Genomic DNA, 19895 nt, shown 5'->3' on the forward strand with positions numbered 1-19895 from the left:
GTTTTCTTTGGCGGGAGGAGGGGAGAGAGCTTATTTGTTTTTCTTGCTTTTTAACGACCGTTTGTCTGCTTTGATGTGGACAGTCAAGATAAAAGAGCCTCTTCCTTCTCATCCAGGTGAAGATAGTGCAAGGTCATCTCCATGCACACATTTAACAGAGCTTCTCAAACTTTGAAGTCACATGAATCTCTTGGGTCTTATAAATTTCAGAAGAGACGGTGGTGGGCCCTGTAGGTAGAGGAGGGTAGCCCCCCCGCCCCGCCTCCCTGGTCCCTGCCCCCGGGTCTGCCCTCCCTGCTCCCTCCGCTCCACCCCCCAGCACACAGCAGGAACCCCACTGCTTGACTTCTGTCCCATGGCTTCCTCTTAAAGGACGGGCAGGCTGGAGTTCTAGAAGCTGGGGAGAGAGGCCTCTTTGTGATTCTAGATGAGAAACGGAACCATCGCCCACGGTGGCGGTCCCGTCTGCTGGAAGACCACGTGGGAGGCTGTGACAGAGAAGAGCAACCCAGCGGCTGGGAGCAGAGTGGCCATTCAAACCCTGGCCCCTGCTCCCTAGCCGCATCACCTTGCTCAAGGGCAGGCCCTGACCCCGTTGAGCCTCAGTTTCTTCATCTGTAAAATGGGAATCATTCTGGCTTCATACCCTTAGCTGGGATTTGTGAAAGCACTGGTGATTTGGGTGCTCACCAGATGTTACCCAAGAGCCCTGAGCAGACTGACGGATTCCTCGCTGAGGTCTGACTTTTAGCCCAGATAAGGTTTATTGAGCACCTACTATGTGGCAATCACTGAGAACAGGGCCGGTGCGCAGTAGGTGCCTAGAAGTTGTCTGGAATGTTGACCGGTTATCAGTCGAGGCCTGCCAGTTGCTGATGTCCTGCTCAGAAGCCGGGTGTCCCATCGCCAGTAGTGAGAGAAGGCAGCCCCCTGCACCCACTCTGCCGGATGGAGGTCGGGAGAAGCGGGCTGGGGCCCTGCCTTCCAGATGGGAGGTGCCTGCCCCGCTTGCCCTCTGGGGCCAGGCCACTGGCTGAGGCCCTCTGCTGGCTCTCTCTGCAGATGGGGGCAGCACCGTGCACCGACCCCAGCCGCTCCCGCCGTCCACCATGCACCAGGGGGGCCTGGCCGCGGCGGCCGCAGCCGCGGACACCAGCTCTGCCTACGGAGCCCGCCACGGCTTCTCCAGCTATTCCGACAGCTTCATGAGCCCAGCGGCCGCCTCCAACCACATGAACCCCGTCAGCAACGGCCTGTCGCCTCAGGTAGGTGTCCCCGCCTCTCTGTCCAGGGTCCCAGGGGCCAGAGGCTTGCCAGCCCATCCAGCGAGGGTTCTGGGGGGACACAGGTGGCTCTCCCTTGGGGAAGAAGTCTCTGGTTTCCACCATGTCGCTCGCTGTTGGTCAACTCAAAAGGGTTTATGTGGGAGGCGGGGTGGGGGGTGCGCTCCCACCGTCACTTGCCATTGTTCTGTGAGCCTTTCATCCTGGGTTTGTCATCTGCAAGTCGCAGACATCGTTGACCCAGTGAGCAGTTGCAGAGAAAGGGTTTCCATCACAGGTTTCCATACTTCTCACCACCCAGAGCTTATTAAACTGGCCCATCACCTGCTTCATGACTGTCCAGACCATAAAAGTCAGGCATTTTCAGTGCACGGATGGAAGCCTTGCACTATTTCCTAGGGGATGTGAACTGCGGTTGGGGCTTTGTTCTAGAAGCAGTAGTTCTTCTTAGATCTCATCCTGGGCTCCATCTCCCACCTTTGGTCACCAGGAGTGACCAGAGGGTGAAAGGCAAGACCAAGTCCTACTGGTGGAGAGAATCAATTGGGCGGGGATGTGGGGCGGAGGGATGGTTCTAGCCCAGGAACTCTGCTCCCATTGGGTCTTGGAACTCTGTTCCCTCACGTGTGATTGGCTGCTGATTAAGTCACTCCATGCCTGATGGAGCTGTTAGAAGTGGTGGGACCATCTTTAGATGAAGCCGGAAAGACAAGCTAGAGCTGATGCGGTTATTGGTGAGCCCGGGGGGCAGGACTCAGTGATGCTTGAAATCAGAGCGAACTGGAAGAACTGTTGAGTTCATTTTTGTTGCTATAACAGGCTCTCAGATATCCACAGGGAAAGAATTAAATCCAAGGCTCATTTTGCCCTGCCTCCCACCGTCTGAGGCACCTGTCTCATGTCTGTGGTGAGAATACGTGTGATGCAAACTTATCTGAACAGATGTAAGGACAGGTGAGGCTTGGGGGGGGTGGACCCCAGCCCCACTGTTCAGGGAGTTGGGCTAGTGAGCATCTTTGCGCCTTGGTGTATCCCCCATTAAACAAGAGTGATTAAATAAAGAGTTGCTAACCTCCTAAGAAGGGCCTTCTCTGCCTTCGGCATGCTAAGAGGTCAAAGCACTCAGCATAGAGCTGGCAGAAAATAGGGGCCAAATAGACATTAGTTCTCTCCGTCCCTTGTCCCACAACCATCGCCAGGACAATATAGTAATATGAGAAATCGGTTACCCAAAGACAAAGAGGGACCAAAGAGAAGGCCAGCTGCATCCCCACCAGTCACTCCCATCCAGTTACCTGATTTTGTAAATAAAGTTTTATTGGAACACAGCCATGTCCACTCATTTACATATTTATGGCTGCTTTTGTGCTCTGATGATGGCAGAGTCAAGTGGTTTCCAAAGAGATCACATGGCCTGGCAAAGCCTAAAATATTTACTATCTGGCCAGAATAGAAAAAACAAGCCACCGTTGGCCTAAAATATTTCCCCTGCTTAATACCCTTTAGTTTTCTGCATGTTTGAGGGACGTTTCTATTTGCCTCAGCTAATGTGTGTCATTGAGGACTTACTGGGGCTTCCCAGGTGACTCAGTCGTAAAGCTTCCACCAGCTGATGTCAGAGCCGCTGGAGACATGGGTTCAGTCCCTGAGTCAGGAGGATCCCCTGCTGGAGGAAGTGGCAACTCCAGTATTCTTGCTGGGATAATCCCACGGACAGAGGAGCCTGGCGAACTACCGGCCATGAAGTCGCCAAGAGTCGGAAGCGACTGAGCATGCCTGAGGGCTGACTGTGTTTCAGCTCCACCGTTTGAGTGTGGTGCGAGCTAGCATCATCCCCATTTCATGGATGGGGAAACGGACGTGTAGAGAGCACGCACGCAAGGTCCCTTCCCCTCTCCACAGGTCAGTTTTCTCATCCACAAAATGGGGGTGTTGCTAGCTCGTACATCATAGGGTTGAGAAGACTGACTGAGATGACCGACGTAAAGCTCTTAGCCCAGGTCTAGCGCAGAGTCGTGAGTGCCCAGTGAATGGAAGCAGCTGAAGGCAGAGCTCCCCGTGATGAAGCTCCAAGCCCTCTTGGGCCCCCCTTTGGTGGAGGTGATGCAGTCTGCCACCAGAATGTTTTCCCTGTGGAGCCTCAGTGGCCTCTTTGGGGTTCAAGGCCACCACCTCCATCTCATTGGTGCCGAGGGCTGACTGGCCAAGCTAACCTTCCAGAGCCAGGTTTAGACATGATGGGGTCCGGAGCCGGCCGGGTAGGGATAACTGCAGAGACCCAGGACATCTGTACCTGAGAATGGGGCCCGGGCCCAGCCTCATGATACAAGACAAATCAGAGGAAATCTGAAGAGGGTGCTGAGTCTGAGCGGGCCCTCCAGCGCCCTTCACAGAGCGGGCACGGGACATGTTGACCGGGCCGGACCCGCGTGTCCAGGGCACCTGGCTCCCCTCTGCTGCTCTTCCCAGGGCCCCCCGCCCCCCGTCTCAGTATGGGCTGAGCTTTAGCCCCGAAAGCAGCACTTTCATCACAGGGCAGAGGAGAAACTAGCAAAGTAAGGGGCCCCTAGCTTGGGGAGCGCAGCTCAGCACTGAGATTAAAGGATAAGGAGGTTCTGGGTGCTGTCTGGGCCCAGAAATGTCGGCGGGGAGGAGGGGAGGAAGGGGAGAGCCTGAGCCGCTGCTGTGGGCAGCCAGACCAAAGCTGGCCGTGTCCCTGCCCTCCTCTGAGAGGTCCCCGGCTTCCGCCCCGTCCCTCAGGGCGGACAGTTGTGTGGGGCGTGATGGATCGAGGCAACTTTGGAGACCCGTCCGGAGGTTCCCACCAAAGGTGTGAAGACAGATGGGGGGTCTGACAGGGGCAGAGGGGACCGGGAGGTGGGCAGCTGCTGGAGGGCGGGGCAGGCTGGGTGCGCTTCCGGGTGTGGACGCCGCCGGGGTCACGCTGCAAACGCTTCCTGAAGGTACGAGGGGCTGTGTCGGGGTCTTAGGTGGACGTTCTGGCTTTTCTGAGCTCTGATTCTCTGTGCACGTCCTCTGCTGTCTGAGCGTCTTCACACTTCCAGCCCATCTGTGTGGTCCTGGGAGCGGGAGGCCGGGGGTTCTCCACCAAGACAGGCGCATCGTGCTGTCTCGTGTTCCCATCAGGAGGGGTTTCTCTGTAGCTGCCCCCAGGCGACGGGGAGAGGACAGAGCCCACCTGGGCCGTGGGGGCATGCTCCCCCATCCGGGACCACAGGTCCGCCGTCCCCCAAGAGAGCCTCGGCTCTTGTGCTTACAAAAGCCCGAAGGGATGAGGCTCGGGCTCTGCTGGGGCCCTGCTGCGCGCCTGCTCGTCACCCAGCTGGCTGCCCGGGGAGGACCTGCCTCCTCCCCGGGGCAGGGACCGGGTGCTGGTCCCGGACCCAGCCTGGGCAGTGGGTACCTCAAGCCTCAGAGATCCCACGGAGAGTCTTCCCAGCGAATCTCGTGGCAGAAGTCATGTACCCACCTCAGCTCTATGCCTGTCCTTGGCTCTGATATAACACCTGGTCACAGAGTGCCTGCCACACGCCAGGCACTGTTCTCAGCACTTGGGGTAACTCAGTGAACGTAAGGGATGGACCTCTCTACTCTAGCGGGGCTGGCGGTGCAACCGGACAGACAGGCAAGAAGCCTCGGCAAACAGCACGGCAGGCAGCGTGTCTAATGCCAACACGTTGAATACATTCAGCGGGGACAGCTAAACTTCCTGAGGCCCTGTGGCGTTCCCTCGGTACTGATCTTCTCCAGGGACAGAGCCTGGGTTCAACCCTCACTTCTAGAGCCTGAGATCAACCCACTCACGTGCCCTCCTGCCTCGCAGAAATGCACACCCTTGCTCTCTTTTTGAAACTGATGGGCAGTGAGGGGAAACCATCTCAGTCCATCCAGCTCAGCGGAGAGAAAAGCTCCTTCAGCCCATGTCGTGGATGAGAACACTGAGGCTGGGACCTCAGGCTAGGGGCCAGCAGGCGGGGCTGAGTCATATGGGCAAGAGCCTGCTGAGAGGCGTAGATGACCCTGAGGCTTGGTTCCCTCGGGGCCCAGGCCCTCACCCGCCCGCAGAGCCCAGCCTGGCGGCATTAGGGAGTCAGTCGGTTAAAGCCCTGGCTTTGCTTGGAAGCAGCTCTTAGAAACCAGCTGCCGATAGCTTAGGACCAAAGGACCCTCAGTGACACCCCTTTGGGTGATGCCGTTCCTGCGGCTGGAGCGGTTCATACCAGCCCTTGCTTCGGAGTTGTGAGCGGCACACACTTTCAAGGGTGACAGGCAGAGAGAGAGAGGCCACTCGGGTCCTTGGATCCCCCAGTGCGATGAGGGAGACACAGCCCCCACCCTGAGGAGCCACTCGGGGGCTCTGTGCTCAGATCCCAGAGTCTGACGGAAGAGAGGCCCCTTGTCTGTAGATGCCCCAGTCTGGGGCTGGAAATACCCACAGCTGTGTCTTGGAGAGCTCCCAGTGTGATGGGGTAGACAGGCCACGGAATCATAATCAGTGCTGATCTATCCAAGCTTCTGAGCAAAGAATCAGGAGCAAGGATCTGCTAGTTTGAGGGTCACGAGGACCGGAGGCCACGGGCAGGCCGCCCTGTCCTGGGGCTTCTGCGGGGTCTGTGCTGCCATGTCCTGGGGGAGCAGCCCGCAGCTGGGGCTGCCTTCTTCTCTAGGCTTTCTTAGAGGCAGCTTCTCATCCGAGTTGGAAGTGGAAACTGAGGCCCAGAGAGCGGGAGAAAATCACCCAGATCGCAGCGTTGGGGTCGCGGCCGAGCTGGGACCCCGGGCCCATGGCCCCTGCAGTGGGCGCCTCCCGGGAAGCAGGCGTTTCTGCCAACATGCCGCCTCCTGCTCCATCACGCCGCCCCGGGCGTCATCGCCTTTGGCTCCTCTCTGGAGCTTAATGTGGAGGAACCTGTAAAGGGATTTACATATTTACAATCTCCCCCCTACGGAACTAACGAAAAGTGAAAAGTAGTCTCTAAGTGTGAAGTTAATCACATGGCCGTGATCACTGCGTCTCCCGTAAGAGAGACGCTGACGGCTTCCACAGAGCAAGTGCTGACCGTGGGCCAGCCGTGCATGAGCTAAAGGTTGCACCAGCTCTCATCCAGCCGGGCTTGGTGACCTCGGTTTACAGATGAGGAAAAGGAGATATGCAGCATCATCCTGGTGGCTCAGACAGTAAAGAATCCGCCTGCAAAGCGGGAGACCTGGGTTCCATCCCTGGGTCGGGAAGATCCCCTGGAGAAGGGAACGGCAACCCACTCCAGTATTCTGGCCTGGGAGATCCCATGGACAGAGGAGACTGGCGGGCTATAGTCCATGGGGTCACAAAGAGTCAGACAGGACTGAGCAAGTAACTTTGAACTTTCATCCATCCATCCACCCATCTAACAGATACTAGTTAAGCCCCTCCCACCTGCCAGGCCCCTTGGTGGGTTCTGGAAAGGTGGCTGAGCCGGGATCCGACTAGTCTGGCTCTAGAGCCGCTATGCTCTCTCGCGTCTGCCCCGGAAGGCTGGTCCTGTGATCCATATGGGGAAACTGCGTTTTGAGGCCACAGTGGCAGTTAATGGCTTGGCCAGGCTCATGGTCTGCGTCTTCAAAAAGCCCAGTTTCCCCCTCCCTAGATCAGCGGGGACATGGCTCAGAGCCTTCCAGTTCTTTATTGGTGGAGTCTCCTGAATGCCTCTCCACAGTAGAATCCCACTGCTACCCTCCTGGCATCCGTTGAGGCCTCCAGGGGACCTGATCCAGCAAAGGAAAGACACTCCATGAGCTGATCATCGACGGGTGTCATGTCCCTTATCAGCCCATTGGCTTCTGGGAAGTGACTGCAGACCCCTGGAACTTGGGAAGACAGGCTCAGAGAGGTTGAGTGACTTGCTGAAGGCCACAGAGGTGAGTGATGGCGATGGGAGTCTCAGGCACGTGGGCCTGACCCACGCATGTCACCGTCCCCTCACCCTTGGCGGGATAAGATCAAGGTGGTCCTTTGGCGCTGGGGAACTGAGCCCAGGCCCCTCACGCGGTGGCTACTGGAAACTCCCTTTTGCCTTTTTCTCCCCCTCACTTCCTCTCTCTGTGTGTTTTTTTTTCCCCCTTTATTGGCGACGCTGCGTCTATAACAAGCATTTAAAATGAGTCTTGCTGGACCAGGGACGGGGAAGGAGGAGGGAGTAGGGGATTTGTAGGCAGGAAGACGGGGAGGGGGACCGTGGGGTGTTAAATAGCCCAGAATTTTTAAAAAACTGATGCAAATCACTGGTAGGAGAGAAAATTATGTGCAATTACGTCCTGATATTGGAAGGTTTTGCCTAGCCCAGGCAACAAGATCTCATTAACAAGCAGAAAATAAGATTGAAATGGTGTGTAAAAGAGCTGAAAAATGAATTTGAATGCTGCGTTTGTCCACAATTACCCCCTCCTTCACACATATTTTATTGCAATTTTTTTATTATTCTTAATCTCTCCATTCCTCAAAGCAGATTGGGGACATCCTGGCATTACCGGGGCGTCGGGAGGAGGTGTGAAGGATTTCCCGCTCCCCTGAAAGGAGACCCTTCTCTCGCACATTTTCCAAGGTTGGGTTTTGGAGGGATCAGAATTCATTTCTCCGGCTTAGCGGGTTGTAGGAACATGGGGCTTTAACCCCAGCCGAGTGAGCGTTCCTCTGGGCCCTGCCCCGCCCTTCCCTCCCCTCCCTTCCCAGCGGCTCCTCTGCCTCCAGCTTCCTTCCCTTCGCCTTCTCAGGGTCTCTCCCAGGCTCTCCCTGTCCCTGGAGGTCTCTCCCGGGAAGCCTGGGGCAAGAGAAACTTCACGGCCTCTGCCAGGGAGCAGCCAGGTTGGAGTTCTGGTTCTGCCTCTTTACAAGTTGCTGTGTGGGCCTGGGTCACTGGCTTAACCTCTCTGGGCCTCCTTTCATCATCTGAAAATGCGAGTGATGACGCTTACCTTTCCAGGGGTGCTGTGAAGACTAAAGGAGAATCTGAGTACAGTGCCTGGCATGTGGTGGTGGCTTAGTTGCTAAGTTGTGTCTGATTCTTGCAACGCCATGGACTGTAGCCCACCAGGCTCCTCTGTCCACGGGATTTCCCAGGCAAGGATACTGGAGTGGGTTGCCTTGTAGCAGGTGCCTAATGAATTCTCCACCCACCTCCCAACTCTGTTGTCCTGGCCCCCATCTCTTCTTTCTCCCCCTCCCCCTCAGTACTGGAAAATGCCCGAGTTGGTTTCCAGTCTTGAGAAGAGAGGACGCCAGGGTGCAGGGAGTGGAAAGCACAGGAAAGGCCATCTGTCCCCTTCCGCCCCCGGGCCCCGGGGAAGGATGAGCTGGGAAGGAAGGAGTGACCAACCCCGGTTGGAAGGACACTGGTTTTTCCCAGGATTAGGGGAAAGCCATCTGAGTCACCCCACCACCTATTTCTCACGATGACCAGTGGTGATGGTGTAGGGTCAGCGGTCAGCTTGTGGAAATGACCGAGAGTCTGTGGCCAGATTTTCCTGGACCTAAAGCCAAATGCCCTTTTGCAGTATCTGCCCTCCCCAACTGGCTTTCACTGCATCAGTAACAGCCCAGCTCCCAGACCCCCCGCCCCCAACCAGTCACAGATCTGCCAACCCTGGTCACAGCCCTGTTTGGGGTACCAACTGGGGGCCGTGGGGAGTGTCCACTCCGCTAATCAGGCCTCCCCGCAGCCCAGCGCCCCTTCTGCTTGACTCCAGCCAGGCCCACTGCAGGGCAAGGATGAGCACGTGCTCAGAGCGTCAGCCTTGGGGTCCTGGGCATCCTCAGCCCTCCCAGCCCCCAGGGGGACAGACCCTGCCAAGATCCTGCTCTCACATCCAGCTTCCCTTTGTCCACGGTTAACCTACCTCAGTGGGAAAGGCTCAGTTATTTCCCCCCTGGAGGCTGCTCGCCAAACACAGCCACCTGCTCACGTCAGTCAGAGCCCAGCCCCAGCCCACAGGGAGGGGCCCTCGTCTCCTGTGAAAACAGACCCGTGTTCATGTCTCTGCTTTTCTCACCCCTTCTTCCTGGGTGGAGGGGACTGGGAGGGGAGGAGAGTCGGCGGGCAGACAGACAGGCTTGACCGGGATCGGGAACTTTCCTGAAGGCTAGTGATGGGAGCAGGTCATGCCTATGGGCAGGTCCTGCTAGGAACTGGAGGGCCTGGCTTCTGGGTGACTTTGGGGCCTTTTTATCATTGAGGGCACCCCTTGGGCTTCCCCTGTGGCTCAGCAGTAAAGAATCTGCCCGCAGTGCAGGAGCTATAGGAGAGAGAGGTTCGATCCCTGGGTCAGGAAGATCCCCTGGAGGAGGGCATGGCAACCCGCCCCAGCATTCTTGCCTGGAGAATCCCATGGACAGAGGAGCCTGGCAGGCTACAGTCCATGGGGTTGCAAAGAGTCGGACATGACTGAAGTGACTTAGCATGCATGCACTCGGCTTTTTCCATTCTTAGAGGACTGAACGGTGTTCTGGGGAGACAGGATCTTGAACCCACCTCCCTGAGTCTGGATGAGAGCCGCAGGTTGAGGGCTGCCCTCCACAGACACCCTGGTCCTCTTTTTTTTTTGGTCCACCGTGATGCATCTGTAGCGATCAAGACCCCTCTCCTTGAGAAGGCATAGGTGGGAGCTGACCTCTGCCCCTCCCCCGGGCGTGGTGCAATCAGGCAGGGAAGGGGAGATCTAGATGTTTCCATGCACCACTGGATGGAGGGACCAAGGTCTTCATACTGTGTGTGTGTGATGATTCATCCTGGTGACACACAGAATCCGGCGTCTGGTCCGCAGTGGGCCTCCAACAAATGTTGGTGAGCCCCTAGGCGTATTACACGCAGCTTGGTCTGTACCCAAGGTTTCTAAGGCAGCTGGTGAGTTAGTCTGAATGTCATTACGTGCAATTCCCTTCAAATTCATTTGTTTACCGCCTGTTATTAACACAAAGTATGCATGCGTGCGCGAAGTCGCTTCTGTCGTGTCTGAGTCTTTGTGTCCCTATGGACTGTAGCCCACCAGGCTCCTCTGTCCCCGGGATTCTCCAGGCAAGAATACTGGAGTGGGTTGCCATGCCCTCCTCCAGGGGAGCTTCCTGACTCAGGGATGGAACCCATGTCTCTTACGTCTCCTGCATTGGCAGGCAGGTTCTTCACCACTGACACCACCCGGGAAGCCCGACACGCAGTATAGGGAGGTGCAAAAAAGAAATACACACGGCTGTCTCTGCTCTTCCCAAATCTGTTCTGGGCGAGACTCACCAAAGAACGAGAGAATCAGTTATTGACAGTTGAGCGGGATTTCTGGTCAGACAGGATGGCAAGAGCAGAGGAGTTCGGAAAAGGGAGGGCGTGGTCAAAGAAGGCTTCTTGGAGGAGGCTTCCCAAAGGGGTAGCTGTAGCATTTGCTCAGAGGAAAATCAGTGAAGGAGCAGAAGGCTGGTGCAGACTGGACCGTTCAGTTCAGTTGCTCAGTCGTGTCCGACTCTTTGCGGCCCCATGGACTGCAGCACGCCAGGCCTCCCTGGCCATCACCAACTCCCGGAGCTTACTCAAACTCATGTCCATTGAGTCAGTGATGCCATCCAACCATCTCATCCTCTGTCGTCCCTTTCTCCTCCTGCCCTCAATCTTTCCCAGCATCAGGGTCTTTTCCAATATGCAACAACTAATATGGCAAATACTGAAATGGTGTCTAATTCAGACACATCTTGGGCTCAGTGAAGTGATCATAAGACCAGGGTTTGGACCCCAGGTTGTCTGTACTTACTTGCTGTGTGATCACAGGCAAGTTACATGAGCTCTCTGAGTCTCGTTTCCTCCTCCGGAAGATGGGGCCAATACCAGTCACCTTGTAGGATTATTCCGAGAAATAAACGAGATGGTTCGTGTGACACACCTCACACTGCCTGGCACAGAGGAGGAACTCACCAAGTGACATTTTTCCCTCTCTGCCTCTCCCTGCCCTAGTTAGAAATTGAGTGCGGGGTGGGGGTGGATTGGGAGTTTGGGATTAGCAAACTATTATATATAGAATGGATAAACAGCGTGGTCCCATGTAGAGCACAGGGAACTGTATTCAATATCCGGTCATAAACCATAATGGAAAAGGGAAAAAAAAAAAAAGAAATTGAATTAGCCATTCTTTTCTGGGACTGGAGGCCTGGCTCAGCCCAGCCCAGGCCTGGTCACTGGCTGGAAAGTCGGCCAATCTGAGTTCCCTCTGGACTTTACTTCTGACTCACTGTGTGACCTTGATAGATGCCTCGCCCCTCTGGGCCTCAGTTTCCCCATCTGCGCAGTGAACGCGGTGGGCCACCTGCTAGTTAGGAACCATCCTTCCTCCGCAGAGTCCGAGATTCCCGGGAGTTCTTTGTAAACAGAGCTACGAGTCCCGGCCTCTTGGTCTCCGGGTGGGGGCCAGCCCTTCTCTCCAGGCTGTACTCCCTCCCCGCCCTCCCCAACCTTCTGGGGCCCCAGCCTGAGCCTGGCGGGCTTCCCACCAAGCCGGGGGTTCAGCCAACCAGACCTGCCTGGCATGGTGGGAAAGAATGCAAAGAGACGGATCTGTCGTCCTTTCTGATTAGCACGGGGAGTGCGCTGAACCAGACCGTCCCAGCCGATAGCGGGAAGAAAATAAGAGAGATTAGCAATGAATACAGCAGGCAGACTCAGAGCTGCTCAGGTCCATCCCTGGGGTCCCCGGTGGTAGGAGAACTCCAAGATGGCAGGACAGCCGGACCTCGGAGGACAGGCAAGTCCCCAGAAGGGAGAGGCAGGGGTGACTTTGAGGGTCCCCAGAGGGCCAGGCTTCTTCTGCTTCCAAGCCTTTGTACCTGCTGCACCCCTGCCCAGGTCTCCTCCACAACCCTGTCATCATCTCAAACCCACTCCTACTTACTTTTTAGGACTTGGCCCCTTCCGGGAAGCCTTCCCTCAGCCCCTCATGCTGGGTTGTTTGTGCTTTCCTTGTGCATTTATCACACTTTATCAGTGTATTAAAAGTACCTGGATTACTAGACAAATATTGTTGTTGTTCAGTCGCTGCTGTGTCCAACTCTTTGCGACCCCACGGACTGTAGCACACCAGGCTTCCCTGTCCTTCACTCTCTCCCAGAGTTTGCTCAGATTCATGTCCATTGAGTTGGTGATGCCATCCAGCCATCTCATCCTCTGTCGTCCCCTTCTCCTCCTGCCTTCAATCTTTCCCAGAAACAGGGTCTTTTCCAGTGAGTCAGCTCTTCACATCAGGTGGCCAAAGTACTTGGAGCTTCAGCATCAGTCCTTACAATAAATATTCAGGGTTGATTTCCTTTAGGATGGACTGGTTGGAGACCCAACCAGGGACTCTCAAGAGTCTTCTCCAGCACAATTCTTCAAAATTCTTCAAAAGCATCAATTCTTCAGCATTCAGCCTTCTTTACAGTCCAACTGTCACATCTGTACATGACTAATGGAAAAAAACAAAGCTTTGACTGACTATATAGACCCTTGTCAGCCAAGTGTCACTAGACAAATATTCAGTAATAATAACAATAGTTCAACTTTGGGGGCACTTACACCACAGGCCAGATACTGTCCTAAGCCCATTATACGGATTATCCCATTTAATGGTCATAACATCTACTTTGGAAGGGGAGGATCTGGAATTATTTCTGTCTTACAGACAAGATGGGGGATAGTGGCACCAAACAGATTAGTGACTTTGTCCAAGGTCAGTTGCTGACAAGTGTTGGGGCCTGGACTTGAATCTGGCCCCAGAGACCATCCTGTTGGCCAGTACATGTCACAAAAATGGTCCGTCTTCCACTCGCTGGTGAGATCTCTGAGGTCCTTAAACCCTTTGATTTCAGCTTTTCCCAGGGCCCTAAGAGGTAGGAGGGCAGAGCCGTCAGGACAGCAGCTCCGGGATCCCTGGGCCTGGGCCCCGCCCCAGCACCGTCACTTTTCTACCTGGGCGATTCCAAACAGGTTTTTCTCTGCCTCAGTTTCCCCCTCTGTGAGGTGGGACTCATAAATAGTTCCCATCTCAGAGCTAGTCCGAGGAATAAGTGTGCGGATAGACACACAGCAAGTCGGCATCTGGTACCCTGTGGCCTAGCTATTTGCAGATGGGGGCTCCCGAGGCCATACAGGGGAGCTGGTGTAGGGCCCCAGACATTCTTCCTGGCACCTTTGAGTTTCCCTGCTCCTTCCTGCCTCTGGGTCTAGGCTCCTGACCTGCCCCAACCTCAGCCCCAGGGTTCCCCCTCCCTCCAGACCCTGTCTGCTGGCCCTTTCTCCCTCCCCTGGGCGTCTCCCCAGCTGGGAACCTTTCTCCAGCACCTTCGGGGGTTGGGGCAGGTGTTCTGAGCTGCTCGAGGGGTATTTTCTGTGGGGTCGGGGTTGATGGGGAGGAACGGGGAGGGGGCCCCCTCTTCTGGGGCTTCTGGGAGTATCCGAGACCTGGGCCAGGGTCCCCCAGGAGGTCCGAGTGTGGCCCCCACCTCCCGTAGGCGATTCAGCCAGAGACGGCTGCTCTATGCTTCAGTCTCCTTGTGAGGCAGGAGGGCCAGCCCGGTCTCCGGAAGGAGGGCGGCCCGACCCCACCCTCAGCCCGTTCAGGCCGCCTCCCACTGCCTTCCTCCAGGTCCCGGCTCAGCCGAGAACTTCCCCTTGGGCCCAGGGGATGGGAAATTGGCTGCTGCTTTCCTTTCCGCCTCGCTTGTCTCCCCTCCAGCCGCCAGCTCTCTGGCTGCATCGCCCATTTTGGCCCCGTCTGCGTCCCACTCTCCTTTTCCCCATCTCTCCTTCTCTCAAATCCAGACCCTGCCCGGGCTCGGTCCCCTAATCTCAGGCCTCTCCCGGTTTCCCCCGCAAACACCTCCTTTTCCTCCCTCCCCGCCCCTCCCCCCATGCCCCGTCCCCTAATCTCTCACGCCTCTCCCGCCCCCGCCCGCAAACACCTTTTTCCCCTCTCCCCTCCCCCCTTCCCTCCCCCCTCTCCCCTCCCCCCTTCCCTCCCCCACGACTCCTCTCCCTCCCCTCCCCCTCTGCCTCTCCTACAGTCTCCCCCCTCCCTGCCCGCCCCGTTTCTGTCCGCCACCCCCCATCTCTCTGCACCCAGCTCCCCGATGGCGGGCTCCAGGCAGGGGCTGCGCACACGGTTCGGGGTGCGGTCCCGGGCCCAGCGGACCTGGAGCGCGGCGGGGGCGGGGGTGGCGTGGAGCGGGGCGCGGGCTGGGAAGGGGGGACCGGCCGGATCCGCGCGGCTGCCCCGCCCGCGCCGCGGCGCCTTTGATCCATGGCCCGAGGCCGCCTGACAGTGGAAAATGCGGGGAGACAAAACCACTCAGTCAAAGTGATTCCCAACAACTGTCTCCCCGAGATAAGGACGCGCGCGGGCAAGGCGGCCCGCTTAACTCCTGCGGCCGGGGCCGGGATCGGGGAGCAGCAGCGGGCCGGGCCGCCCCCAGAACTCCCGGCCGGCGCGGGGCGGCGGCCAGTGGGGCCCGGTGCGGAGGCCGTCGGTCCGGGGGCCGGGCAGGGAGCGCTTCCCCTCGCCCCCACCCTGCTTTCCTTTGGTCCTCGGGTAGCCAGTGAGGCACTTGCTAGAACATTCTCACCGCGCCCCCCTTCACTTACCAACCCCTCTTCACTTCGTCGGAGAGAGAAGCGTCCGTCCTCCAGGCTGAGTGACCAGCAGTCCCTCCCAGAGTAGCACTTTTGCCTCTGGATGCTAACTTTCTGGATTCTGCCCTCTCCCCCTAAAGCAAGAACCAGGATTTTCTGGGGGCCCGTGTCCTCAGCACAAAGCCTGGCACACAGTGTGGTCCGGTAAACATCGGGGGGCCTGCACTAGACACTGGGCATCCGGGTTTGCAGACCCCTGCCTTCAGAGGCTCTCCAGTTAGTTTGGCAAGAGTCAAGCGGGCAAACCAGGAGCCAGAAGCCCCCAGAGAGGAAGGGCTGCCCCAGACGAGGGGGTGTGGTGGCAGGAAAGCGTCTATGCCCCCCCGCCACCCCGTACCCACCGGACAAGCATGCCTTCCTCAGGGCCATCAGGCTCGGCTGGACAGACCACCTGGAGGTCCAGCTCTGCCCTCCCACTGCCTTCCTTGGCTCACCGGGGTCCACCGGGGAAATCCAGGAGGTGACCAGATTATGCAACCTGAGCGCAAAAGGGAACCTTCACAATCCCGTCCTCAGCCCCCAGGGCTGTCTGGTCTGTTTGGGACAGGGAGAGCCCACAGGGTCCAGGTGATGCGAGCGGGGGAGGGGGCAGAGTCGAGGGGAGGCAAACCCTCATCTTGGGGTTACAGGCAGGATCTGGTTTTGTCAAGACTGCTGGAGAGTGGGTTCTTGGAAGGTTAGTGGTTCCCAAAGCTGTGCATCAGAATGATCGGGAATGCCTGTTAAAAATAGACATTCCCAGGCTCCACCAGACAGATCAGTTGTTGCTGTTCCGTCGTAGTGTGCGACTCTCCGCGACCCCATGGATGCAGCACGCCAGGCCTCCCTGTCCTTCACCATCTCCTGGAGCCTTGCTCAAACTCATGTCCATTGAGTCAGTGATGCCATCCAACCATCTCATCCTCTGTTGTCCCCTTCTCCTCCTGCCCTCAATCTTTGCCAGCATCAGGGTCTTTTCCAGTGAGTCAGCTCTTTGCATCATGTGGTCAAAGTATTGGAGCTTCAGCTTCAGCATCAGTCCTTCCAGAGACTACTCAGGGCTGATTTCCTTTAGGATGGACTGGTTGGATCTCCTTGCAGTCCACGGGACCCTGTTGTGGGACAGGAGTCTGTGTTTTAAAGAAGGCACCATCCGAGGCAGCTGTTTTGAAGTTTGGCACATCCTGAGCAGCGGATTAGGGAGCCTTCACCTTGTCAACCTCTCGTCAGCACCTTGACCCCCAAACCCCCTTCTTTAGGAAGTGACTCAGGGGCAGGGCTGTTTGAATTGAACTGAGACCCCTTTCAGCAATCTCCAGGATTGACGACTCCCTGGAAGTAGTTAATCGTCTGGTTCCTTTTATGATAGACACCTGCTATAGCGCTACACATTTCTCACTGCCTAGAAGACTCAGGAATTAGCCGGGCTTTTCCTAGGGCACAGGGTGTGGCCATGCCCAGATCCTTTCAGAAGGTCAGTGGACTGGTGTATGCAGCCAAGTTGCATGGGCAACCCCCAGTTTGACACAAAACTCTGGGAAGCCTTTGGAGCGCACTGAACAGGGCGACCCATCGCTTCCCCAGCTCCTGTCCCTCCCCTGCTGGGCTGTTGGGGGCCAGCAGACAGCATGAGAGCTCAGCGTGAGGCCAGCGCTTGTGCTAGACCGGGGTCTGACCTGCGGCACCAGAGGATTAAGGTCCCCTGAGAACACCAGCGAGCGTCTTACACAGAGTGTGCATCTGGGCTGAAATTGAGACGTGATGCCCCAGGCAGAAGTTCCTGAGCCTCCCCCGGGGGCTGCCTTCGCCTCCCCATCACACATAGCACCCATCCCCACCCCTAACCCCCCGGGCGTCCTTCCCTGAACGCCCTGGATGCTGACTCCACCCTCAGTCAACTCCAGGCTACCTCTCTAAGCCTCTGGGGGAAGTGGCTGTCCCAGCTGAGGTCCCACTCTGCTTTGACCCCCAAAGAAATGGGGTTATCCTCCAGCACCTTTATACTGTCCTCAGTGGTGACAAGAAATCCCCCATCTGTTCAGAACCAGAGGGGTCAATGATGTGCTTCCACCCCCATTAACTGTTTGGTCCTCACTGAGTTCTGAGGGCCTGGAATCGTCATGCCCATTTTGCAGACTTGGAGAGGCAAAGCTCAAGGTCAGCAGCAAGGAACAGTGTCAGAATTCAAAAGCCCAGTCTGCCCGATGTCAGAGATTAAATTCTTCCCTCCATGCCGGGCTTTCAGAGCAGAGCTCTCTCCTCTCCAGGTCTGCTCTGCACCTTGACAAGCTCCCAGGGGATTCCCACGTGCAGGAAAGTTTGAGAAGCACTGACCAAAATGACCTCATTGTTTCTTCCAAGCTCTCAGATGCCTCCTGGGCTTCTGGGGTGACTCACAATGGTCCACCCTGGGCGGCAGAGGACGGGGACAGGAAGGGGCTTTGGCGGAAAGCTGCCAAAACCCCTCAGGGGAAGAAGCAGGGGAGGCTGGCTGAGGATTCCTCCAGCCTGGGCTGACAACCAGCTGGACCAGGGTTCAAGCCTCGCCTTCTGACCTGGTGACCTTGACTCTGGCACCCGAGCTCCAGGGCTGATTCAACGGGCACTGCCTGCTGGAGGCGTGTGGGCACAGGGGCGAGAAAGTGGACAGACCCTTAGAGAGGATCAGGGTGTGAGATGCTGATGGAGGGAAGGACGGTGGGTTCGGCTAGGCAGGCAGGATAGTCAGAGAGCGGAGTAGGGGAGGCCGAGGGAGGGAGGTGGGAAGATGGTGAGGAAATCTGAGGGAGAAGCATACAGAGGAATAGAGACAGGAAGAGAGACGCCTGGAGACAGAGAGAGAGAAAGAAAAGGAGAAAGGACAGCACGTACAGATCTGGGCAGAGGGGTGAGGACAGGAAGCAAAGGCAGAAGCCAGGAGAGGCGGAGATGACGGGGAGCCGGGAGTGATGGCGTCAGAGACACGGCTGCAGGGAGATGAGCTCATGGAAGTGGGATGGGGCCCCAGAGCCCAGACAGGAGCCGGGACCCCAGAGTTGGAGGTGCAGAGAGCTTGCGGGAGACACAGACCCAGCCCTGCAGCCAGACTCAGGTTTGATTCCCAGTCCCGCTGCGTAGGGGACTGCTGCGTAGCTTTGGGGAGGGAAGGAGCTGCACCTTGGGTTCCCGCATCAGGGGTGTGGGAACCTGCTGGAGCCCAGCTACCGTCCAGGCTTCGTCTCCCCCTCACGTGGACACCTACAGGCCAGGTGTCCATAGCAGGGACCTCACCCCAAGCCCCGGCCGAGCCCCCGATGCCCCGCTCCCAGCCCTGGCCTCCTGGCGTGGCGGTGGTTGGTCTCCCAGCCCCCGGAACCAGGGGTGAAAAGTCTTGGCCTCTGATGAGTGTTTCTCTTTAGTTCCAGATGCCACCCTGACAGGGGCCCCCCTGTGATTGATGTCCCCGCTCCTGAGGCTGGGACCTGCTCCCGCTCCCCACCCCAGAGTTGGTGCGTGTGTGGGCAGTACAGAGCCTGAGCCTTCCAGAGTCCTCGCCTGGGCCTCCCTCCTCCCGGACCCGAGAGCAGGGAAGACCCTCCCTCAAAGCCACCCTTGGAGGAGCCACTTAAATTCAGACGAGCTGACTTTTCATCCAAGCTCATGTTCTCCTGTCTCTGTGATATCCTTAATCCTGCAACCACGGTTAGGAGGTCATGTCAGCAAATCACCCAGAGCCCCTTGGGGCAAAGCAGAGACCTCCGAGGGCCTGCAGGGAGGCCCCTACAGCCCCAGTGACAGAGGCACTAAAGGTGGACCTGGGCGCAGAAGAACAAGTTTGGCTCTGGCAGTTACCCCAAGAGGTAACTGGACAGTTGTCTGACCATGTCGGGGGGCATACGGCCTTCAGTCACTTGAAGGCTCTTAATGAGAGTGGCCGAGGAGGGGACTATGGTCAGTTGGGGATACTGCCAGGTGGTTTTGGGACTGCTGTCAGAGTCGGGGACCATTCTTGGAGACGCAGGTGGAGCTCCGATTGGTCATGGTTGAATGGTAGTGCCTTAGATGATAACTCTCCAGGTGGGAGCAGAGGTTACAGTTTGGGCATGTGACTTGACCTCTCTGGGTCTGCGTCAGTTTCCTCATCTATTACACGTGGATGACAGCAGTCCCTGTTTCACAGGGATGTTGTGAGCAGTAGATAGGTTGACACAGGAAACGCTTAGAATGTTGCTCGGCATGGAGTCAGCATTGAAGCCGCGTTAGCTGGGATGGTTACCTTTGGAAGTGCAGTCAGTACGGAGTCGTGGAGTTGGATTGTATTGGGAGCTGGGAAACCCACTGCTTTGGGGTGCATGCCTTAGAGGACGGGGTGGGCACTCCATTCTGATTCCTTCCCCCACCCCCTTCTCAAACAACCCAGGGCATCGCCTTCCCAGCCCCAAGCGCCAGCCGAAAAGCTCCTATCTCATCCGGCATCTCTCCCAGCCTGGGGCCGGCAAAGAGACAACATCTCTCCATGGCCGTCCCCAGCCTCTTGTTTGTTTGGTACATCGGAGCCGTGGGCACGTTTCTGCTAATTTTGTGGCTGCCTTTATCAAATGGGGATTCACAGGCGCTTTATCCTCGATAAGTGGATTAGTCGGTGAGCTAAACAAGATGGTGCGGGACGCGGGGGCTGCTCAGGAGAAGATATTTGTTTCGCAAAGAATGGAGCTTGCTTCCCTGCCCCATGAGGCGAGGCAGGCAGGGCGGAGGAGTAGCTGGCGGGCTGGCCCTCTGAGCTCCTTCTCCCAGGGCAGGGGAGAGCTGACTCATGGGAACTCGATACAGCACAAGCAGGAAGTGGGAGGGAGATTGGGTCCCCGTTTAGAAGCAGCCTCTGGGTCCTCTGGGAAGGAGAGGGTGGACCCCCGAGTTCCATCCTGCTACCTGTCATCCCAGGCCCATTGGGACTGTCACCTCC

General features: G+C 57.1%; 1 protein-coding gene across 2 annotated transcripts in view; it reads left to right on the forward strand.

The window, feature by feature from the left end:
* Positions 1–19895, forward strand: part of PAX7 (paired box 7) — a 102645-nt gene that overhangs the window by 63487 nt on the left and 19263 nt on the right. For both annotated transcript variants that reach the window (XM_061147815.1, XM_061147816.1), the window contains exon 7: positions 1063–1265. In XM_061147815.1, coding sequence (XP_061003798.1) covers positions 1063–1265 — 203 coding nt within the window. The remainder of the gene's footprint in view (positions 1–1062; positions 1266–19895) is intronic.

This window comes from Dama dama, chromosome 8 (genome assembly GCF_033118175.1).
Source record: "Dama dama isolate Ldn47 chromosome 8, ASM3311817v1, whole genome shotgun sequence".
Classification (NCBI taxonomy): domain Eukaryota; kingdom Metazoa; phylum Chordata; class Mammalia; order Artiodactyla; family Cervidae; genus Dama; species Dama dama.